We start from the raw sequence: 26,181 nt of genomic DNA on the forward strand, positions 1-26,181 counted from the left end.
AATTTTTTGAAGCAATTAATTATTTACTGTGTTATTATTTATATATTTATACTTTTTGTTTTCTTTAGATGAAATAATTTTCTTGTAATTTTATACGAGATTATATTTTGTAATTTTTATTTTGGATTTGAATGAACGAATGAATAGTATGAAACTTATTATTACCGAATAAAATTTTCAATTAGTTTTTTATTTCGAAATATTTTTTAATTAAAATTGTTGTTGGGATAATCAATATTTTAATGTAAAAATTTCCAATAATTGTCTTAATTGATTTAATTTTTTAATATTATTAAAAATTTAATTGTATCAGTTAATTTATTACGTTTTTAATTTCAAACAAGTTTTGAAGTGGATTTTTTTCTGTGTATAGGCGATAGAAATAAGACGCATTATTCAAAATTTTGATTCTATGAAGCACATAATTATGTGATTTTTTAATCAAGTTCCTTCAGATACCTCATATTCTGCAGTGAATGTTCCAAGATAAATGGAAAAGTTTAAACTAAATTATTGTTTAAATATTATGTAATATGATTTAATTTTTTTTTATTAAAATTATACATTTTTAAATAATAAATTGAATATACGATGAACCATATAATCTTTTGGGAAATTTAATTGCTTGTAAATTTCATCAGCACTTTAAAAAGCAATTAGAAAAAGGCGCTTTTATCATTTTTTATGATCGTTTGAAAATAGAATATAATTGTGAAAAAGCAGTTACTATAAATATTTGGATGAAATTGAATGAAATTTTATGTGACATTGTGTAATGTATAGAATTCCTGCGATTTCCGGTATAAATTTCAGGATGCCTTTATCGCGACGGTTCAATCTGCTAGAAAAACTTATAATGTGCTATTGGTGTAAATACTATGAGTGGGTGTGTGTGTGTGTGTAGCTTGAAATTTGCTTTGGATAGATTTTTATAAATGGGAACTATTTTGCTAATTAATAAATTCTAACAAACAACTACAGACGAATTTATGACTTCAGATAAACTCCATGCCATATCCGATGTTTAATGACAATTGCCAGGATATTTGACTTCGATATAGAATCCTGTGCTGCAAGAATCTTTGCGCATCTCGCACCACGAGTTATAGGTTCTGTTGTTTACGCCACAAATTTTCTCTTCTTCGAATCGCAGAGACTGTAAAAAAAGAATTTTTCGAATTGTTTGATAAGTATTATTTCATATTACATTTAAGTTTTTTGTTTGTTTGAATATATTCAGTATAGTGTAAATGCAAAGCCTAAATATGTTGAGTTATCTATTACACTCAAAAAAAGTGGACCCTCTCTTTCACTAAAGCCAATTTAACTTTATTTTAGTTCATGGAATTATTATGTTAGGAGAAAGTTTTCTTTACTCTAATAATTTTTTGAGTATGTTGAGAACTAAATAATGAGAAAAATTATACATAAATGAAGCATCTAACTAATACATTCTCTTGAATTTGACCAAACAAATTTACTTATTTTTGTGATATCGGTGTGATGTCAGCGTTTGTAAAGGTTTAATTACATACCATGCGTTCAATGCGTACAATGCGTCCGATGATTGAAGAGTTTAAATTTCTCTTTGAAATCAAAAGCTCGAATAGTCTGCCGCAAACAGAAAAATATCAACCCTTCCATCAACGCACGGAGTGACGCATGGTGTGTAATTCAACCTTAATAAATACTGTTTAGTTAAAATTTTCTAAAAATAATCTAAAATTTCTAAAATTAACTTATTTGTTTCTTCCTAGTGGGTTCACTATTTTTTCAGTGCAGATATATTTCAATGATCAATGATGCATGTGAAATCGGGCACCACCACATACACAGAAAAAACTGTAGTTCGTAATTTATAAAAAGTTTTGAACTTTAATTTAGATTACACACTTTAAACTATTTAGTTCAATTCCAGAAATTTATGAAAATTATGAGAGGGAAGAATTGCGTAAATCGTCATTTGAACAACGGATTATAGAAATCTCAATAAATGGAATACCGTTTTCACTTAAGGTAATTTATTTTTCGCATAAAATAGTTCAAATTTTTTTTCAGTGCATTATATTCTATTTCCAGAATCAAATCAACACTTCCGTTCGTTTTAGTGGGTATGCAAGTTGGAGCGCTTTTGTGGGTTCACTAGGTGGTTACGTGTGAAGCCTTTTCGACACTTCTTCAAAATCGATTATTATACATTTTGAAAAATCAAGTGAAGATCGACTAATCAACCATTTAAAGCAATAACAATCGAACTATCAAACAAGACAAAAAGTCGAATTTCATTTGCAAGGGGAATGTGTTTTTTATGCTGCAATTGCACCAAAAAATAGAAAGACGTGAATCAAAAGTCAAATTTTCAATAATCGTAAAAGTCGAAAGTAGACGTTTTTAAAAAGTCGAAAAATCGCCTTTTTCAAATTTGAAAAAAGTCGACAATATTATCGGCTTCTAGTTTGATAGTGATTGTAGTGTGAATTCGGTAACACTGCATGTCAGCTATCCTGTGGTGACACAAACGGATCCCGAGAGATAGTTTTGCGAGTTCAAGGGACAATGCACAAACCACCATTAATTAGCGGGCAAGCGGCAATAGATATAAGCCCGGCTGCAGAGGAACTATTCGATAGATCTCAGATCAGTGCTATATTATCTCAATATTTGGTGAAAACTGTTTTTTTTTCTACTAAATAAGAGGGAAGTAGATTGGAACAATTATAAAAAACATCACTCTAATAACACCGGAACTGCCTAATGCGGATAATGTAACTCGAATTAAGAGGAAGCAAATTTTCAAAGAATCATAAAAATGTATTCGGGCAAGAGCGACTTCGAAGAATCATTAGGTTAGGTTATGTGGCAGCCCGATGTATCAGGCTCACTTAGACTATTCAGTCCATTGTGATACCACAGTGGTGAACTTCTCTCTTATCACTGAGTGCTGCCCGATTCCATGTTAAGCTCAATGACAAGGGACCTCCTTTTTATAGCCGAGTCCGAACGGCGTTCCACATTCCAGTGAAACCACTTAGAGAAGCTTTGAAACCCTCAGAAATGTCACCAGCATTACTGAGGTGGGATAATCCACCGCTGAAAAACTTTTTGGTGTTCGGTCGTAGCAGGAATCGAACCCACGACCTTGTGTATGCAAGGCGGGCATGCTAACCATTGCACCACGGTGGCTCCTGAAGAATCATTAACCATCGAACATTACTCTTCTGGACCGCCACGTAAGAAATAGTAGCTGGGCAGCGGTTGTGAAATTTGTAATATACATACAAAGAATTGCTAAATATTCAAATTTCAGACCAGTGTAGTAAAGCCTCAAAAGCGCCTGATTAATCATTTTTATATACAGGCTACACAAAGAAATTTTCATTAAAATTGAACCAGCGATTTTTTTCATTAATATAACATGTTCATTGATGGTATGAAAAAATTCGTTATTTACTAGAAAAAAAATTGTTGCAACTTAGGTGGGTAAAGTTCTTGGACTCATTGTTTCTTAACTCGTAACTCTCTTATTTAGAAGCTGAGGCCAGCCTAATACGGTCATCTGGCCAAAGTGAAAGACCAAAGAACTGTACTTAAGAAGAGTTACCAATATTTGCAAATTACAGTGAAAGTAGACTCTTTCCCTCTGCTCCTAGAAACTTATAATGAACGCAACGGTATTTCGACTGACGCAAATAATTTAAGCTAATGTGGTCGCGGGAAAACTGGTTGTGATCACATTTGTTAGTGAGCAGAGCATCTAATTTATAAATTCAATTTTACCTACACCCAGAAAAAAGTGCCTTCGAAATTAAAGCAAAACAACCCAATAAACACAAACGTTTGAAAAATGCTAAATTTCAACAATTTTTCAAACATTTTTTCAAAGGATTAGGGTAATATTCAAGTTGAGAAATTGTTGAGAAAATCGCGTTCTCAACAAAAAACAGACATTACCCTCAACAGTGAAATTCAACACATTAGCAATAATATCTCAAGTGTTATCCTCAAATTGAAATGCATCGCTACTCAATAATTTGTCAAATAATTTTCGATGCGAGTCAAATTCAAAATTAACATCGTTGCAAATACTTTTCAACCTAAATTTGTATGAATGATATCCCCACTTCAAATTGAAAGTCAATGCCAAAATTCTATGAATTTTGTATAATTTATTCATTTTCATCAAAATAAAATATATAATAATACACTACACTACATAATACACTACAATACCAATTGAAAAATAATAATCTTATTAAACATATCAACAAATAAGAACAAAAAAAAACAAACAACAAAACTTTAAATATCTTAAACATTATTAGTAAACACTTTTGCATTGATAATTCGATTTCCTTCCGTTTGGTGTCATAAAACAGCATTAAAATTTATTAACATGCGGGCAATTTGAAATTAGGAACGTACTGGACCGCGTGTTAGAATTGATTTCCAGCAGAAGGAATTCACAAAATATCCATTTTAAACTGATAATAGCATATGAATTAAACTGACGATGTGATGCTCATTTTCATCCAGAAGTTGTTGATTTCAACAATTTGTTGTTTTTAACAATTTTAATTGGTTGCACTTGTAATGTTTCTGGAAACTTTTTCTTGTCGATAAGCCACTCATTTTTCATTGGTCAGCTTCTTAACGTTTGCAAGAATGTAGCATCCAAAGATTTTAGTTTTCTGCAAAGAGATTTAATTTTAGTGACTTCTTTAAAGTGTTGATTTAATTTTTCATATTGACGTACCAATTATTATAAACTATTTGAAGCAGTTCCAGTTAATTGTCCAACATTTTTTCATCGGTCAGCTTTTTAATGTTTTCAAGAACGTAGAATCCATTATTTTAGTTTTCGACAAAGAGATATACATTTAGCGACTTCCTTAAAGATTTATTTCATTTTTTATTTTCACTTACCTATTTTTATAAACTATTTGATTATTTGTCTAAAATTTTCCATTTTTTATTTCTTGCAATTGACCACGAACTTCGTTGCACAAATAAGTATTGAAAACCACATGGTTTTTCGTTGCATTTTAGGGTAGTGTTTTGTCAAAGTTTTCTCATATTACCTTCAACACCTTTTCAAAGATTTCGTCAACATTTTGGCAAATTGGAAGTAATTCGCAAACCAAGGCCGTAGCCAGGATTTTAATTCGGGGGGGGGGGGTTCAACTTAAAAAAAAAATATTCATATAATCTGATGTGTAGAAAATTTTATTTATGCATAGGTATGTATACAATATTTTTATACTATTAAATTGAGCCGACGGGCATTAGCGTAGCTAGACAATTTTCCTAGGGGGGGCTATAGCCCCCCTAGCTAAAACTTTATAGACTGAACTTATAGGTTCAACTAATGTTTTATTTCATAAAAATGAATAAAAAAATAGACATCAAAATAACTCGACAATCAATTTATAATAAAGCAACTAAAAGTACCCTGCGGGAAATTGGTGCAAATTGCCACTGACGGACCTATCACAGAACTGGTACCTGTGCTCCAGTTAGTTGCAATTTTCACATTTAGTGAAATAAAATTATCAGAATAACCTTTTGTTCGAGATATTTCAAAAGTTTTTTTTTTCATTTCGGGTTCGATTAGGAGCCCAAATTGAAAGAGATTTCTAAGAGATTGTCCGAGACTGGTTCCTGAGGACCTGTTTATGGGTTGCTCCTGCTAAATTGTCCCAGGACGTGTCCTTTGGGATGAGTCCAAGACGCGTCCTAAAATGTAAGTTTACTCCGTCAATGACAAACCCATGTTAAAGTGGACGGTCCCTTCCATACGTTTTGATCAGAACTGGGACTGGCCCATACACACCAGGGACTAGTCCCGTACCAGTTCTGTGGGGTAGTTCCATTTCCCTTAGGGTAGTTCCACACTTTTCGCAGCAAAAAATTGGGAGTTGTTCTAAAGGCACAACTTTAAAAGCACTTCCAAAAATGTCCTCACAAAGAAGTTAACTATTTTAACTACACAGGAAGTTTTTTTACTTCATTTTTTTATATTTTAATGCGTAATTTTTTATTTTCTTTTTTCAAATAGTTGAAAAAAAGTTTAAGAATAAATAAAATGGTACAAATTATTCAAATTTTGCCACAAAAATGCTAAATCCCTTATAGAAAAATCGATAATATTTGAAAAAACGTTTCAAACAAGAGTTAGAACGCATTAAAAATCATAAAAAGTATAAAAATTATTTATTTGGGAAAATATCACAAAATTTTAATTCACATTCAAAACACTGAATTCAGATCACACCTTAAGAAGTGATGCAAATTCATTGCAACGGTTGTTGAAACGGTGGACATTCGTTCTATGACAAGTTCATATTACATTCATCGCTTCTCCGCCAATTTTGTACCACTTCCAGACCCAAAAAGAACATTTTCACTTCTTTTTTGGCGACGCTTTTTTACAGTATTATTAAGATATTAATTTATGAAAGAATAGTTTTAATATCAATTACTATTTTATTTCATAAATATCAGACCAAAGTAATTCGATTGTGCATGAAAGTCTTTAGTGAAACTTTGTGCGTTGTACGAGTATATACTTGTTTAATTTTTATAAAAATGTAAAATCGTAAATAGGTTTTCAAATTCTGAGGGGGGCTAAAATTTTTCTGGGGGGGTCTAAGCCTCCTCCCCAGAGGCCTTCCTACGCTTATGCCGACGGGCTTTTTGGGCAGCAAATAAATCAATGACTTCTTCAGTCGGCACATTTATTCGGCGATGAACCGACATTAATGTCAATCCTTTGAGTCTACTAGTCGAATTTCTCAGATACGTCTTTAATCTCTTCATTGTTGAAAATGAACGTTCGGATGAGCACGTAGTAACTGCAGGGATGGAAAATGCAGTACTATAGTACTTTTTTCAAACCTTTTTCACCACGGTCATTACCGTAGTACCCCCGTGAATAATTTAGTACCTTTTGTGTAGACATTTTTGAGTCGATATCAGATTTATGGTACAATAGCTTTGACAAAATATTTTAATATTTTGAGAAAGTCTTTATCAACCTTATTTGCTAATAGTCTTTTACAAATATGGCAAAACAGACATGTTCATGTGGGAAGAAAATCTCGATTTTGTAAAAGACATAGTCAAAAACAGGATTTTATTGAACTTCAAGAAAGTTTTAGTCGAAAAAAGAATGCAATTCTATATTATCGATTTTTTATTTCGGTAGAAAATGTTGTCAAAATTTTATTTCTATATAGAATTTTTGCAAAATTTTATTTTTATAGAAAATTTTGTAAAAATTTTATTTTCTTTAAAATTCAGTCTCTTGACAATAATCTTCCAGTGAAATTTTTGTTGAAATTTAGTGAAAAGTACCTTTCCGCTCAAAAAATACCTTTTTTGTACTTTCTTAAAAATTGTATTTTCCATCCCTGAGTAACTGGCAAAGTGACCAAAATTTTTAAAAGAATATGCACGTTTGGAAATATCTCTTTATTGCTTCCATCGCTGAATTAGGCAGGTTCTTTTCGCAGGTTTTGCGTCATTTCATTTACACATGTGTGTTTGGCTGTTTCGTTGTTGTTGCTATGGCCAAACAAAGCGAGTCATGTTCACAAAAAGAACAACAAACACACATAAAAAGCAGAAATACATTTTCCAAAAATGAAATTTGTGGTGCGAGAACAAAAACAATTTGTTTTTTTCGACCGTCGTTTGACGGGCTTTTCAACTAGTATTCTATGTTTTGTGCAAGTTTTATAGGTAAGCGTTTTTCAAAATAAAACCTCCAGCTTTTCTTCAACATCTTCGATAAGATTTTTCTATGCAGCTAAAAATATATATTTATTTATATAAAAATATTCATTCATTTCGGGGGGGGGGGTTTGATCCCCCTCATCAACCCCCCCTGAATACGGCCTTGTCGCAAACAATTTGAAGATGTATTGAAGATGAGCCATTTCAAGTCAAGTTGAAGAAGTACCCTAGAAGTACCCAGCAAAAAAAGCATCGCCAAAAAAGTAATGAAAATATTCTTTTTGGATCCGGAAGTGGTGCAAATTTGACGCAGAAGCGATGAATTTAACATGGGCTTGTCATAGGACGGAAGTCCTCCATTTCAAATATTTTCAAAAATTCACAATTTTTTTCAGATTGGATTTAGCATTTTTTTCGACAAAACTTAAAAGATTTGTGCCATTTTATGAATTCTTACTCTGTTTTTAACCTATTTGAAACAAAACAAGTTAAAATTTTCCATTAAAAGTATGAAAAAACCAAGTTATAAAAAATTTAATTAAAAGAACTCCCTGGGTAGTTAAAATAAAGAACATCATTGGGAGTGCATCTTCTGGAAGTGCTTTTAAAGTTGTGCCTTTGGAAGAACTTCCAAATTTTTTTGCTGGGTATTCAAAACTTGAAGAAACCCACTTGTTAGAATATAGGAAATTTTCCGATATATCTTGTATCTATCTATAATCGATACCTGTCATGGGTGTAATTATTGTAATACTTTTTTAATATTTCTGAATCGAAAGAAGTCTTGCATTTTCAAATAGTTTTTTTGTTTAAATATTTTGTCATTAAAAAACCGTATAGAGAATAAAATACAATTTTTCACTTTCTTCTTGTAAAAGCCTTTTTATAAATTCGTGTGTGTTTCAATTACAAGAGGTTATGGGCGACGCAAAGGAGACACACGGAATCCCTCAGTTCAAAGGAGATGGATTCGACGATTGGCAGTTCCGGGTAAAAATACATCTGGACTCGCTAAATTTAATGGACGTTCTAACCGGCGATCCCCCAAATGAAGCATCTGCCAGAGCAGATTTTATGAAAAAGGACAAGAAAGCTAAATAAAGGATTATAAGATTCGTACACTCAGAATGTTTAAGCTTCATACGAGAAAAGGAAACCGCAAAAGAGATGTGGAGCAGTTTACAAAACTCATTTGCAAAGAAATCTGTTGTAAACCAGCTTCTTTTGAGGAAGAAATTGGCCAAACTCAGAATGAATGAAGGAGATACCATTGTATCTCATATCCTTGCGTTTGACAATTAAAACTTGCCGGGGCTACGATGGAAGATTTCGATATTTTGGTTACGTTTTTTCTAACACTTCCAGAGAAATATGACCCTGTAGTCACAGCATTGCGAAACATGGATGACGGAAAACTGGATTTGAATTTGGTAAAAGACCGGTTAATATCTAAAGAGGTAAAAATGGCAGATCGAAGCAATGGTAATGTGGATGATAAGACAGCGTTTTCTACAAGGAAATTCGGTAAGAAAAAGAAGTTTAATGGAAAATGTTTCAAATGCCACAAGTTTGGATATTTAGCTAAAGATTGTCGTTGTGCAGAAGCTTGTTCGGCTAAAACAAAATCCGTGTCGTTCATGGTGAGTACTAAATAAATGGGTAATAATGAACAATATGGAGATAATGTTTTCAAACTGGACTCTGGGGCAAGTGATCATATGGTAAGAGACAAAACATATTTTTCAACTATGAAAACATTATCAAAACGTATAGAAATCACTGCCGCAAAGAATGCCGAAAGAATGCTATTACGGATAAAGGTGTTGAATTTTTCATCAAAAATGTTTTATATACACCCGATATTAGAGACAATTTGATGTCTGTATGTAAGCTCGCTGAATCCGGATTGGCTGTAAAATTTGAAGGGAACGTGGCTTCAATTGTAAAGGGCAATGAGAAACTTGCTACTGTTTATCTTAAGGAAAATCTGTATGAGTTGAAATTGCGACAAAAGAATGTTTCAGCATTAGCGGTTGGTAAAAATGAGACCGAATTGTGGCACAAACGTTTGACACATCGATATTTCGGGACTTGAGAATTTGAAAAAATTGAAACTGATCAAAAATGAAGTAATTCCGAAAGAACAAAACTTTTGCGACGTTTGTGCCGAAGCAAGGCAATCTCGTGATGCCTTTAACGGTAGCAGAATACGAGCTACAAGAGTTCTTGAAAGAATACATTCGGAGATATGCGGTCCTATTACTCCGGTTTCGTTGGATGGATGTAAATATTTTGTGTCATTCATAGATGACTATACCCACTTTGGCATATATAGAAGTCGCAAGTATTTAGCAAATTTAAAGAATATGAAGCAATGGTATCGGCAATGTTTCCAGGATCGAAGGTATCAAGGTTAACCATTAACAGAACAGTTTCCGACAAAGTTCGGGTAAAGTTAATAGACTCAGATGCTCGGAAGTATTTATGGAAAGAAGCAGTTCTTTCTGCAGTATACATTATAAATCGTTGCATAACAAGAGCGATCAATAAGGACGTCACACCAGCCGATCTTTGGTTTGGCGAAAAGCAAAATCTTAACAAAATTCGAGTATTTGGTTATAAAGTATTTGCTTGGGTACCAGATGCCAAAAGACAAAAAAATTGATTCCAAAGGAAAGGAAATGGCAATGGTCGGATATGCTCCTAATGGTTACCGTTTATGGGATTTTGAAACAAAGAAAGTGGTTCTGGCTCGTGACGTCAAATTCGATGAGATGTGCTACCCATTTAAAGAAAAGCACTCTTTTATAGAAACAACTGTAATCTGTACAAGCCACCAGCAAGAGGGGGAGGAAGACTATGGTGCTGGTCTCGATATTGATAATTTCGTGGGAGATAGTGAAGGCTGTGGAATTGACCAAAATCTATGTGAAGGTCTTGATAACTCATTGCAAACTGAAGAGATATTGGCAAGCAATAACGACGAAATATTCGAAGAAGTAGCCGACTCAGCAAAATGCCCTACAAGCTCTTAGATTATATGACTGGACTGAACGCTGAAAGAGTCAATAACAATATTCCGGTATAGTTCAAAGAGCCGATTGCCAGAAGTGGCAAAAGGCTATAAATGATGAACTGTTTTCAATGGAGCAAAATCGTGTGTGCCAATTGGTCAAGATTCCTCCCAATACAAAATTACTGAAATCAAGATGGGTATTTCATATGAAATAGGACGAGAATGGTAATTTGAGCAAATACAAAGCCAGATTGGTAGTAAAAGGCTAGCTTCAAGAGTATGGAATTGATTATTTGGATACCTATGCGCCAGTGGCAAAATTGTCTACGTTAAGAATAGTGGTGACAGTCGGAGTACACCACGGTTACCAGTTCCACCAACTGGATTTTAAAACGGCTTTCCTCTATGGTGATCTGAAGGAAGACATATTCATGGAACTCACAGAAGGCGTCAATAATAATATTGGTATGTGCTGTAAAATATCAAAATCGTTACATGGTCTCAAGCAGGCACCTGCAACGCTGCAACGATAAGTTTAATGAATTCATAACTTCACTGGGCTTTACACGTTCAAAACTCGATTACTGTCTTAATGTTAAAGTAGACAAAAATGTTATACTATATTTAGTCTTATACGTCGATGATTTACTCATTGTTGGGAATAATACGGAAAGTATTAATAATCTGAAAAGGAGACTTGCGAATAATTTCGAGATGTCTGATTGTGGTCCTTTAAAATATTTTCTCGGAATGAAGTTTGTATTTGAGAGCCGGAAGCTTATAATATCGCAAGAACCCAGTATTAGAAAGGTACTTGAGAAATTTGGATTGGTTGAATGTAACCCTGTCAAGACGCCAATGGAGAAGGGGTGTCAACTTCAAGCAAGTGGGGAAGAGCAAAAACTAAATCAACCCCATCGCGAACTATTGGGCAGCCTTATGTACTTGATGCTTTGTTCCAGGCCCAAAATCTGGATATCTGGGCAGATTCCAACAAAATCCATCTGAACTACATTGGCAAAATTTGAAGAGAATAGCCAGATATCTAAAAGAAACGATTTCCACGAAGTTATTATTCACTAAACGAAATTCTGAGGCAGTTATGCGGATGCTGACTGGGCTTCAGATACAAATGACAGGAAGTCAGTCAGTGGATACATTTTTAAAATGTATGGTTGTTCCGTCTCATGATGTTGCAAGAAACAACAAACCGTTGCAACTTCGTATTCAGAAGCAGAATACGTTGCTTTAAGCCTTACGACCGCCGAAGCGATTTGGAATAATGCAAGACTTACATGAAATAAATGAATCGTATGCAGTAAACAATTTCGAGGACAATAGGAATAGAAAGCAACTTGGAGAGTGTTAAACACATAGACATAAAACACCACTTCGTAAGAGACAACGCAATAAATAGAGTCGTTAAAATAGAACCAATCAAAACTGATATGCAACTTGCGGATATATTCACCAAATCTACAGATGCAAACCATTTCATCAAGATCTGCAAGGAAATTGGATTAATTGATTGAGAGGGGGTATTGTAATACTTGTTCCAATCAAATGTTTTTTTAAATATTTCTGAATCGAAATAAGCCTTGCATCTTCAAATGGTTTTTATACCCTCCATCATAGGATGGGGGTATATTAACTTTGTCATTCCGTTTGTAACACATCAAAATATTGCTCTAAGACCCCATAAAGTATATATATTCTGGGTCGTGGTGAAATTCTGAGTCGATCTAAGCATGTCCGTCCGTCTGTTGAAATCACGCTAACTGCCGAACGAATCAAGCTATCGACTTGAAACTTGGCACAAGTAGTTGTTATCGATGTAGGTCGGATGGTATTGAAAATGGACCATATCGGTCCACTTTTACGTATAGCCCCCATATAAAGGGACCCTCAGATTTGGCTTGTGGAGCCTCTAACAGAAGCATATTTCATCCGATCCGGCTGAAATTTGGTACATGGTGTTAGTATATGGTCTCTAACAACCATGCAAAAATTGGTCCACATCGGTCCATAATTATATATAGCCCCCATATAAACCGATCTCCAGATTTGGCTTGCGGAGCCTAAAACAGAAGCAAATTTCATCCGATCCGGCTGAAATTTGGTACATGGTGTTGGTTTATGGTCTTTAAGAACCATGCAAAAATTGGTTCACATCGGTCGAAAATTATATATAGCCCCCATATAAACCGATCCCCAGATTTGGCTCGCGGAGCCTCAAAGAGAAGAAAATGTCATCCGATCCGGCTGAAATTTGGTACATGATGTTGGTATATGGTCTCTAACAACCATGCAAAAATTGGTCCATATCGGTCCTTAATTATATATAGCCCCCATATAAACCGATCCCCAGATTTGGCTTGTGGAGCCTCTAAGAGAAGCATATTTCATCCGATCCGCCTGAAATTTGGTACATGATATTGGTATATGGTCTCTAACAACCATGCGAAAATTGGTCCACATCGGTTCATAATTATATATGGCCCCCATATAAACCGATCCCCAGATTAGGCTTACGAAGTCTCCAAGAGAAGCAAATTTCATCCAATCCGGTTGTAATTTGGAACATGGTGTTAGTATATGATCTTTAACAACCGTGCCAGAATTGGTCCATATTGGTCCATAATTATATATAGCCCCCATATAAAACATTCTCCAGATTTGACTTCCGGAGCCTCTTGGAGGAGCAAAATTCATCCGATCCGGTTCAAATTAGGCACGTGGTGTTAGTATATGGTCGCTAACAACCATACCAAAATTGGTCCAATCACACAAAAATTGGTCCATATCGGTTCATAATCATGGTTGCCACTAGAGCCAAAAATAATCTACCAAAATTTTTTTCTACAGAAAATTTTGTCAAAATTTTATTTCTATAGAAAATTTTGTCAAAATTTTATTTCTATAGAAAATTTTGTCAAAATTTTATTTCTATAGAAAATTTTGTCAAAATTTTATTTCTAGAGAAAATTTTGTTAATGTTTTATTCGGTTCATAATAAAATTTTCATCATTGTCAAAATTTTATTTCTATAGAAAATTTTGTTCAAATGTTATTCGGTTCATAATCATGGTTGCCACTCGAGCCAAAAATAATCTACCAAGATTTTATTTCTATAGAAAATTTTATTTCTGTAGAAATTTGTGTCAAAATTTTATGTCTACTTTGTCAAACTGAATTATATACGTATTGGATCGATCTTTTTTGATTTAATATATACCACGTATGGACTTACATACAATTTGGAAGATGGTGTTAGGAGGTTTTAAGATACCTTGCCATCGGCAAGCGTTACCGCAACTTAAGTAATTCGTTTGTGGATGGCAGTGTTTAGATGAAGTTTCTACGCAATCCATGATGGAGGGTACATAAGCTTCGGCCTGGCCGAACTTACGGCCGTATATACTTGTTTTATTTAAATATTTTGTCATTCTGAAAAAAAACTGTATAGAGAATAAAATACAATTTTTCACTTTCTTCTTGTAAAAACCTTTTTATAAATTCGTGTGTGTTTCAATTACAAGAGTAATCGATATGTTTTCGCGTGGGATGGTTTTTTCAGTTGGAATCGTAAATAAATAAAAGTCGGAAAAATACAAATAAAATATTTGTTTGTTATAAATTAGGGAGTAATTTTTCAGTTTTTGTTTGAAAATTATTGAAAATCAATAACCAAACAATAAAATCTATCAGCATGCGTTATGGTGTATAAAAGAAGAATGAACAAGAAAACGCCAGAATAAGAGCAATCCCTTCATTACTAATTTTGGAATCTTCAATTAACAGGTAACATTCAGTGACGCTAATCTTTTGTGAAAAAACATTGGCTTATATTTGTAGGGACTGAAATTTTAAACGGAGGACAAAATCGTTGGACAGCAACTTTTTAAAACTGGAAGGTAGAAGTTGCAAAACTTACTTTATGTGGTGGAAAAAATGTAATATTACATGTAATTGGAAATAATGGATTAATATACTAATTCAAGCCCAGTCGATGTTTGTACAATTCTTATTAAATATATTTAAAATATTAATAAACGTGTCTTTTTAATGAACAAAATATGTGCCTATATAAATAAATGAAATAGTATTTAAAACGTAAGTAAGAAGTTCTAATTTCCAAGTAAAAGGTTTACCGCAAATATGTAAGATTTGTTCACATCAATGCAAAAAGTTCAATAAAATCACTCCATATATGAATTCAATTCATTTATTTTTTTATTCTCTAGTACATAAATAGAGGAAAATGTTAAGTAATATATAAAATGAATTCTTCATAATTTCTACGAAAATCACAGCGTTCAAACAAATACAAATGTATTGGGCGCCATACGAAGTTCAACTTTCTTCTAAATTATTTCAAGAAGAGGTCACTTTTTTCTGGGTGTATGATTGTGATGACGGACACTTGCAACTTGGGTTATGAATTATTTGGGTTTAAAAATTTGTAATGTTAGGAGTTATGCTTAACTCATATAAAATATAGGAAGGGTATATATTCTCATCGAATTAACTAACATATTTGAGGAGAGAATAATTTTAATTAATATTATAAAGTGAATATATATACTCGACATTATGTCTAGGTAAGCCTATCAGTTTATCCTGATTTTAGCATTTTCATCTTCAAATGTAGATAATTTTAAGAAATGCTCACCGATGGTTTCCGTTTACGCGAACATTTGTAGCGGCAAGGAGTACATCGTGGTTGGTGTGTGAGCAGATCGATTAAGCACACTTGCTTCGGTCCACAATTAATATCGTCACAGGATACCTGGTTACCTGGAATAAGAATATGATGTAAATAATTTTTAATATTGAAATAAGATGTACAATTGAGATAAAATTAATTGCAAGATAATGTTTCAAAGCCAAACGAATTTTATTTGAGTGAATTAAGCGTGTAGCAGCTTCAGGATTATGAACGACCGATGTAGATTCTGCGTTAGTTGTCAATAATACCTTGTATTGCATTGCATTCCCAAGATTTGTTAAAATTATTTTAGCATTATTATTTTTCCTAACATGAAATATAATTTGTCTTACTTTGAGGATATTCGACTGTTGAGGAAAAATGAATATTCCCAATCAAATATTCTCATAACATGCAGACCTGTTTCAATTTCACAAAATTTTGTGATTTGTGCGAATCGGACAATATATAAAAGCTAGTTTCGGCAATCGAGTGAATTCGTATGGAATTGGAAATCACAAAATTGAAAAACTGGGTCGCTCCAAAAAATTTGTACATTTATAAATTTACAAATACATTATTTCCAGTTTTAAAAATGTTTATTTATTCCTAACACATAAAGCAATGTATTATTAAGCATGTTTTGAACAAGTTTTACGATATTTGGAAAAAATTGAAAAAGGCAGAAATTCTCACAAATGTCGTTACAAAGAGTTATCTATCCCAAATTTGAAATCTTTTTTATGTACAGATTATGACATGTTTCAAGTAAAAAGTATTATTAAAAGTAAAAATAAAAACAATATTCAAAGATGTCTCCGATTTTTAGTTATTTAATGTTTCAAGGAATCATCGATTCGCATAATATTGAAGAAATGTTTACATTTTATGGAAGACACATGTACTTGTGTGATTAACTGAATTTCCCATTTAAAATTGTCGAATCGTCTAACTAAATTGAATGAAGTTGAAAACGTAATCAATTTAAAAATTAATTGATACAATAATTTTTTAATAAAATCAAACAATAAAGTCTATTGCTCCTAAAGGAGAAAAAAATTTGGTTAATTTTAGAAAATTTAGATTATGTTTAGACAATTTTAACTAAATTTTAACACAAAAATAATTAAATTTTTTGTGACAAATTCAAGAAAATTTATTAGACATAAAGAAAATTGTTAAAGAAAATTAGTTTGTAGTTTGATGGAAATTTTGGAGTTGAACAATTTTGTGCCATACGAAGTTCCCATCTTGAACTTCGTATGACATTTGCATTTGTAGTAAAATGTAAAAATTTATTAAAGAAATAATAAACTAGTTTGTGAGAAGTACGAATTTAATGAATCTTTATGCTTCATTTGTGTATATGTTTTCCCGTTTTTTAGTTTCTCCAAACATAATAATTCCATGAACTAAAATAAAGTTAACCCTTGGTGGCATGATTTAATTTGAGCAAGGATAAAAACTATTTAGTATGTTAGAATTGTTATATATGGAGTTATGATACCGTAAACCAATTTTCGTTCGATTCTGATCACTGAAGTAAAAGTTACGTAACATTGCATATATGCAATTTCATGCAGATAATCAATTTCTTTAGTCCACGTTGTTATCTCTATATATCACAGGTAGAGGAGAGAAGTGATGAGATAAAAAATGTTTTAAGTGAAACATTTTATTGCTGGATGGGGAAAATGGAACATTTTTACTAAAATAAAATTGTTTTCTCGCCAAACATAAAATGTTTGCCAAAATCAGATAGCATGGTTCACTGAAAAAACAGTGAACCCACCAGGAAAGATAACTTTTGATTAATTTTAGAAAATTTGGAACTTTTTTAGAAAATTTTAACTAAACGGTATTACAAGCGCAGGCATCACTCCGATATGGCAAAAATAAGTAAATATTTTTCGACAAATTCAAGAAAATTTATTAGACATAACTAAATTTTTTCAGTAGTTAAAGAAAATATTGTAGTTTTAAGAGAAATCTTGGAGTTCAAAATTGCAAGAATGTCTTTAGTGACATACGAAGTTCATGATGGACACATTTTTGGTAAAATTTACAAATTTAAAGAAATAATGAACTATTTTGTAAGAAATACGAAATTAGGAAATCTTTATGCTTTATTTGTGTATAACTTTTTCCCGTTTTTTAGTTCATTTAACTAACATACGCAAAAAATTATTTGACTAAAATAAACTTTTTCCAAACATAATGATTCTATGAACTAATATAAAGTTAATATGGCTTTAGTGAAATAGAGAGTTCACTTTTTTTTTGAGTGTTGCGTCAAACATGTTACATGTTCCCCATCGAAAACTAACATTTAACTTCTGAAACATGTTTGAGGTGATCATATTCCTTCTCGGGGTGCAATATTAAAAGTCAAACTCTTGGGATTCTAAATAATTTCTGCCTTTTTTGATGCACAGAATTCCCCAGTTTTGCATTTAACACAAAGGGATGTGAACTTGGAGAACGCAATCCCATAGATGCGAGACCGTTTGCCGTTTACCATTGCACTGTTCCACGTAGAACAGTGCAATGGTCGGAGGGGCGACGAAAGTTGGAGCGTAACATGCTGAAAACTGGTTTTGGTATATACCAGCTTATATGGTACACGGAAATCTGGACCCTCGTTTTTACTTAGGGTAGGTATAATGGCGACTTTTCAGTTAATTATGATACCACAATATTGACCTTCTGTTTATCACTGAGTGTAGTTCGATTCAATATTAAGCTCTATAGTTCCGAGTTCGAACGGTCTTCCACCATGAGGAAGCTTTTAAACACCTAAAATTGTCACCAACATATTGACAGGGGATAGACCACCGCAAAAAAATGTTGAACCCATTTAACCTATCTATCACGATGATATACGTGTAACAATTACAACCCAGTAGCTTGTATGTTATATGATTCTCCAACGATGTAGGGCAAGGATCAACTCGAATCTTCTTCGACGACCTCGATTTATATCAAACTCGGTGTTTAAATCTCCATCATCAACAAAATACTCGTCTTTATATTCATATTCGTCGTTAAGTGTCCTAGTAGTAACAAAAATTGATTGAATGCATGACATTGCACATATGCAATTAAAGGGTGATTTGTTAAGAGCTTGATAACTTTTTAAAAAAAAAAACGCATAAAATTTGCAAAATCTCATCGGTTCTTTATTTGAAACGTTAGATTGGTCCATGACATTTACTTTTTGAAGATAATTTCATTTAAATGTTGACCGCGGCTGCGTCTTAGGTGGTCCATTCGGAAAGTCCAATTTTGGGCAACTTTTTCGAGCATTTCGGCCGGAATAGCCCGAATTTCTTCGGAAATGTTGTCTTCCAAAGCTGGAATAGTTGCTGGCTTATTTCTGTAGACTTTAGACTTGACGTAGCCCCACAAAAAATAGTCTAAAGGCGTCAAATCGCATGATCTTGGTGGCCAACTTACCGGTCCATTTCTTGAGATGAATTGTTCTCCGAAGTTTTCCCTCAAAATGGCCATAGAATCGCGAGCTGTGTGGCATGTAGCGCCATCTTGTTGAAACCACATGTCAACCAAGTTCAGTTCTTCCATTTTTGGCAACAAAAAGTTTGTTAGCATCGAACGATAGCGATCGCCATTCACCGTAACGTTGCGTCCAACAGCATCTTTGAAAAAATACGGTCCAATGATTCCACCAGCGTACAAACCACACCAAACAGTGCATTTTTCGGGATGCATGGGCAGTTCTTGAACGGCTTCTGGTTGCTCTTCACTCCAAATGCGGCAATTTTGCTTATTTACGTAGCCATTCAACCAGAAATGAGCCTCATCGCTGAACAAAATTTGTCGATAAAAAAGCGGATTTTCTGCCAACTTTTCTAGGGCCCATTCACTGAAAATTCGACGTTGTGGCAGATCGTTCGTCTATTCATGATGAAATGTCAAAGCATACTGAGCATCTTTCTCTTTGACACCATGTCTGAAATCCCACGTGATCTGTCAAATACTAATGCATGAAAATCCTAACCTCAAAAGAATCACCCTTTATATGGCATATATTCAATGACAGTTCATATCGGCTCAAACGCATGAAATTGCAGATATGATATCATTCATTGTAGAGCACTTGTAAATATAATTTGTATTATAAAACTATACACGTAGCGTTTAGAATAGATTAAACTTTTCATTTTTTATTTACATTTAAAAAAATTTTAAGAAAGTTTCATAATATTAAAACAAATAAGTTAAATTTTTCGAGGTACTCAAAATGCTTATTTTAATTTCGCTTTATTTAAATGAAATTGTTACGATACTGGACTAAATCCTTATCAAATATAATCTACGGCTTCCAAAATGTGAATAACAAAAAAAATTATGGTAAAATATGTAAAAGAATAGGAGCTAGACAGGCAAGAAACTAACATTGCATATATGCAATGTCAAGCAACGAAGGGTTAAATTGGCTTTAGTGAAATAGAGGGGTCATTTTTTTGAGTATAAGAAAAACAAATATTTTAAAATTGTATTCGGAAATAATTAATTTAATACTACTATTCATTGGTTAATTAAATTGTAACTTAAATCTAAAGAAAAATATAAAAATATCCGGTAATTTCATCACGAAAAGTATTTGCTGCACTCAAAAAAGCATGAAGCCATCAAAAAAGAAAATATAGGTTAATTTTTAGCTAAACAAACGCCGATATAATAAAAATAAGTAAATATTTTTCAAAAAAAATTAATAAACATAATTAACTTAAGGAAGAAATTGGAGTTAGAAATTGTAAAAATATGGTTAGCGAAGGCATTTATGCTGAAATTTACAAATTTTAGGAAATTCTGAACCAGTTACATCTGTAATAATTTTAAATGATATAGCTATTTCAATTATTGCCTTGTATCATTCCCCTTCACCAAAATCTAAGTCCCTGTGCGTACACGCACGAAAATGACTATTTTTTATGTTTCGGTGTAATAATTATATGTTTGGCACTCAAATTATTGACCCTAGTATAACATGTTTGGGACATTTATGTTACCAAGTTAGAAATTTCGTATAAACATATCCAGTAATAATCGATAAACAATATCACGCGTTGCCAACCAACCAATAATTGTCATTTAACTTAGCTCCTTAAAATATGCCACACAATACTCAAAGCAATAATACAACTCCCCAGCAAACAATTTTGGGACAGGTTCTGAAACGAAACAGATCTGAAATATCACCAGGAGAAAATACGCATTCTGTTGGGGAACATAATATCTCTGCTCAAGATCTAATTAGTATAATAAAAAGTACAATTAACTCCAACTTAGACGATAAATTAAAAACTCTGTCGACAAAAGAAGATATAGAGGAAATAAAAACTGAAATATTTTCATTAAACTCAAAAATAAACCAATTATCGGATGAAAATAAAGAACTCAAAGCAGAGCTGCAGAAGGTTAGAAGAGAAAATGCCGAACAGACAAAAGATATTCTGTGGATGAGGCAACAAATAAAAAGTACCAAAATATTTATACGTGGACTTAATTGCAAAACAAATAACCCAAAGAAGGAAGTAGTAGATTTGCTAAAAAATAAACTGGAACTTACAACAGAGGTTAGGTCTGTACGTAAAATATCCAGTAGAAATGGAAGAATGGCAGTCATAGCTGAACTAAACTCGAGTGAATGTGTAGAAAATGTTCTACGTCACAATAAAAAACTTGCTGGAAGCATGATATATATTGAACGTGATTTGATTCCGTCTAAACAAGACCTTAAAAACGTGTCTCTGTTATTAAAATCGAAAATTAGTGAAATAAGTAATGAACACAAAATCCTTGTTAGAGAAGATGAAATCAAAATTAAGGACTCATGGTTTTCTTGGAATGCGGAACGAAGACTTACCTTTGGAAAATTGGATGCGAAAGCTGAGCTTATAAAACTTTATGGAGAACCGATAAAAACCCTGAACATAGATTTTGATTTATTGTACGAGGAACTCTCATCAAAAAACTAAGAAAGAAAACTAAAAACACATTTCATACCATAACAATTCTCTCTTTCAATGTAAACGGAATTGAAAACAAATATTTATATCCATCATTCTTCAATTTTATAAATAAACATGATATATTTTTTCTCTCTGAAACTCATTTATTAACTGATAAATTTGAAAATGTAAAAAAGTACTTTCCCGGCTTCGAAACTTTTAATACACCTGCACAAAGAAATTTTAACCATGGAAGAGGCATTGGTGGCTCAATTATTGGAATCAAATCTAAATTAGTATGTGTGGGAATAAAATATAGACAAATCCAAAGCAGTAACACGCCTATTTACGAATTCTTCAATCAAGAACGCGTTTTGTTTACACTAATACCTTTATATCTCAGACCCTCCATATGGTCAGAAGAATTTCGTAATATAAAACTTCTTTTTGAAGAAACCTGTGTTATAAACCCTATTATTATGGGAGATTTAAATGTAAGAATTGGAGAACAAAGTCAATATCTCAACGAAATTTATGAAGAAGTGTTTATAGCCGGACTGGAAAAACGTAAATCAAAAGATAAGATCGTAAATAATAAAGGTCGGAAGCTTTTGGAATTTTGCACAGATAATAATCTATTAATACTGAATGGCTTAACAAAAGGAGATGAGCATGGAGAATTTACATATATAGGACCGACAGGACAATCTGTAAATGACATTTGCGCTACTTCCCAAGAAATATTGAACCAGGTGAAAGAATTTAAAGTGGAAGATAAAACTTGGTCGGATTACTTACCCATCAAATTACTTATTGAGATATCCACAGAAAGCATACATGAAACAAGCTTAAAACTACTGCCAAAACTTTATTGGAGAGATTTAGACAAAGAAATTTATCAAACGAAACTGAATGAACACTTAAATGGGATGTTAGACATAAATCTCAATCCTAATTTGGATGATCTAGCAGAAATGATTTATAATTCAGCTAAAAAACCAAATAATCAGAAAAAAGATATCAATTTTAAACAGAAATGGTATAGTATAGAATGTTATAATGCCCGAAATAAGATGTTTGATTTACTAAAGACGCATAAATTAGTTAACACACCAATGTCAAGGGAAACATATTTAAACGCCATGAAAACTTATAAAGCAGTATGCCAATCCAGTAAAAGAAACTATACAGAAAGTTTAATCGAAAAAATTAACAATGTTTGGGACTCTAAACAATGGTGGAAAGTTGCAAAAGAAATTAGGAATCAACCCTTCCAAATTGGTTCTAGCATAACTGCAAGGGATTTTAAGGTCTATTTCGAGCAACTTCTGAACCCCGCAAATAATATTACAGCCATCAGCTATACCCCAAATTTTTTATCTGATCCTATACTAGATTGTGAAATAACTATGTCTGAATTGAAGAGCGTACTAAAAAAGTTCAAAATGAATAAGGCACCTGGGGAGGATCGTATACCATACGAACATATAGTCAATGCTACAAATAGTTTTCATGAACAATTGTTAAAACGATACAATACAATCCTGTGTACTGGAAATATGGATAACAAATTTAATAGATCTGTTATATTCCCCATTCACAAAAAGGGAGACACGTCGCAACCTCAAAAACTATAGAGGAATCGCATTTATGAACTGTCTTGCCAAAACAATGGTGGGAATTCTTAATGAACGATTAACAATCTGGGCGGAATATCATAATATTCTCGTAGAATATCAAGCAGGATTTAGAAAAGGATACTCAACCGTTGATAATATTTATAACTTGGCCTCAATTGTCAACCTTAGAAATAAACAAGGAAAGAAAACATATGCATTCTTTGTAGATTTTAGAGCTGCCTTTGATAACATCTGCAGAAAATCTCTTATATATAAAATATATCAGATCGGAGTATCATACAAATTCGTTAAGTTGATAGAGAACATGTATAATACAACAGAATATGTATAATACAACATGTATAATACAACAGAATATGGACTGGTGATGAAATATCAGAATACTTCCAATCAAATTCAGGGGTTAAACAGGGCTGTTTACTCTCCCCCAATTCTCTTTGCATTGTACGTAAATGACTTACATGATTATATACAAGGTGGTATTAACATAAAGGATATAAATATTCGTATCTTACTATATGCCGATGACATCGTAATCCTAGCCGAAGATGTTCCTACAATGGAAAGTATGATTTCAAAACTAGAAACCTATTGTGATATGTGGAACTTACAAGTAAATATGTCAAAGTCTGAAATAATGATATTTAGGAATGGAGGACGCAAAAGTAGAAATGAAGTGTGGTTTTATAAGGGCAATGAAATAAACGTACACCCAAAAAAAAGTGAACCCACCATGGAAGAAAATGTAGGTTTATTTTAGAAAATTTTAACTAAAATAGTTTTCTAATTGCAACATGTTACAAATAAGTTTATAATTTTTGTCAAATTGAAGAAAATTTATTAAAAATAATTAATTTTTTTCTCGTATGTAAGAAAATTTCATATGTTGAAGGAAAAAATTGGATTTAAAAAGTGTTAAAATGTCTTTAGCGCTGTACGAAGTTCAAGACAGGTACAATTTTAGTAAAATTTACTCATTTGAGAGACTTATGAACTCAATTTAAGCAAACTTCTGCCATTTTAGGAAAATATGAACTAATTTATTTTTTTGTAAAATTGTGCACTATATTTGTATACAACTTTTTTTCTTATTTTTAGTTCACATCATTAAAGTTAGCAAAATATTATTCAAATAAGGAATATTTGCTCATATTGTGCAAAATCTAACTAAAATCAACTAATCTTCATGAACTAAAATAAAGTTCAGTTGGCATTAGAGCCCCTTTTTTCTGGGTGTAACTAACGAATACAACTACTTGGGTGTTACTCTTACTCCTAAAATGACATTTGGAAAACATATTGCAAAAAGAACAAACCAATCGAAGACCGCCATAAATACTGTATGGGTTAACCTAATTGGTAATGACGAAGTACACGTAAGCAAAAAGTTGAGTGTATATCAAGCCGTGTGTCGATCAATCCAAGCATATGCAGCGCAAGTGTGGGGATTCTCCTATTTTGATGAAGTCGATATTTTTTCAGCGGTATTTTTTGAAAAAAATTCTGAAGATACCTAGTTTTACCCCGAACTATGCTCTAATGTTAGAAACAGGCCTTGAAAGCAGCCATCTTTACACCCTTCAACTACACTTGGAGTATATTAAAAAAGTTATGTTTCAACATGACGAGCAGCGTTTACCAAAAATATTAACAAAACTTATGCTACAGGAAGATGTTTTCTGGGTGTCGATTCTTAAATCTTTTGCCCGTGATTTGAATCTAAGCTTGCCAAATATAATAGATAGAAATGGATGGGAGCTGTTTACTGCGGATGTCTTAAGACGCCGAAACATACAAGTACTTAAAGATAACATACAACGAAAATCGGAAAGTAATTCCAGGGTTTACAAATATTTAGATAGTGCTAGAGGAAAATATTACTTTACTGATCTCTATAACATTAAGCAAATTATCACCATATTCAGGGCAAGATGCGGATTGCTAAACTTTAACTCGAATAGGTTCAACGCAACAGAAATAGATCAATTGTGTTCACTATGCAATAAAAATGAAGTAGAAACAGTTTTTCATTTTATAGGCAGTTGTCCAACTTTACGGGAATTTAGAACACGATTCTTCCAAGCGCAATACCTATCAGAAACAGAAATGATAAATAATTTGAATGGAGCTGTCGAAGACAATTGGAAAAACTTGGTCATATTCTTGGAGCCAGCTTTAAAATATCGAACATTTCTTATAAATGAATTTAATTATACGTGACCTATAATACAATCTTGAGTTATGACAGACGTTTATTTCAAAACATTGTCATTACATATCATTATTTTCTTTCTTTACATCAAATTTTATATTCAATATATTTATATGAATTTTATTCAGTATTTTTTAAATAAAGAAAACACATACATACACATATAAACATATATTTGTTTGGAAACGTCAGATAGAGCGATAGAGAGAATAGAGCATAATTTTCTCTCATTCTATCTATATATCACCATGTCTACGTCTGTTTCTTTCTCTTTTTTCTCTATCTTCTCTATCTATCTATCTGACGTTTCTAAACATATATATTTTTATACGAAATTTCTAAATTATATGTTAGTATCTAGAGACATTACACAAGGTAACAATGTTCTGTTGATTAAGAACTGAATATCGTTTTTAAGGTTATTTTGGTTTTTTTTTTCTATCAGCTCGAGTTTTTCGAGATATACCGTTATGTTCAAAACTAAGGCGGGGAGTACATATATTGGAATAACTTGAAATCGGTTCGCCATATTAAATTTAAAAAAATCCGAAACTCCCAAACAATGTTCTCTTTAAGCCGTGCTTACATTGTTTTTAAATTTTGCAAGTTGTTTTAGAGATATCGTCATTTGGATCATCTCCTCTTACCCCATCGCTGTTACTAAACCAGGAACATCTGAACAATAAACAAATTCATCGTCTTCGGAAAAGAATGGAAGTAAGTTTTTTCATAGAGGAACAATAAAATGTATAGGCGTTATGAGTTTGCTACCGGAACCATACAAATAAAATACATAATTTGTTTTTATTACTTAATTATTTTAATTCTTAGAAACATAAAAAAACTAACTTAGTACATACAAACACTCAAACATTAGAAAATGTTATTTTTGTATG

General features: G+C 32.5%; 1 protein-coding gene across 1 annotated transcript in view; it reads right to left on the minus strand.

Moving 5' to 3' along the window:
* Window positions 1–230: 230 nt before the first annotated feature.
* Fs (Follistatin) overlaps window positions 231–26,181 on the minus strand; it is a 223,662-nt gene continuing 197,711 nt past the window's right edge. Inside the window, exons 7-8 of the mRNA XM_075312888.1 lie at window positions 15,423–15,547; window positions 231–1,156 (exon numbers count right to left, since the gene is read on the minus strand). Of these exons, the coding sequence (XP_075169003.1) occupies window positions 1,025–1,156; window positions 15,423–15,547 (257 nt within the window). The 3' untranslated portion in view covers window positions 231–1,024. The remainder of the gene's footprint in view (window positions 1,157–15,422; window positions 15,548–26,181) is intronic.

This window comes from Haematobia irritans, chromosome 5, assembly GCF_050003625.1.
Source record: "Haematobia irritans isolate KBUSLIRL chromosome 5, ASM5000362v1, whole genome shotgun sequence".
NCBI lineage: Eukaryota > Metazoa > Arthropoda > Insecta > Diptera > Muscidae > Haematobia > Haematobia irritans.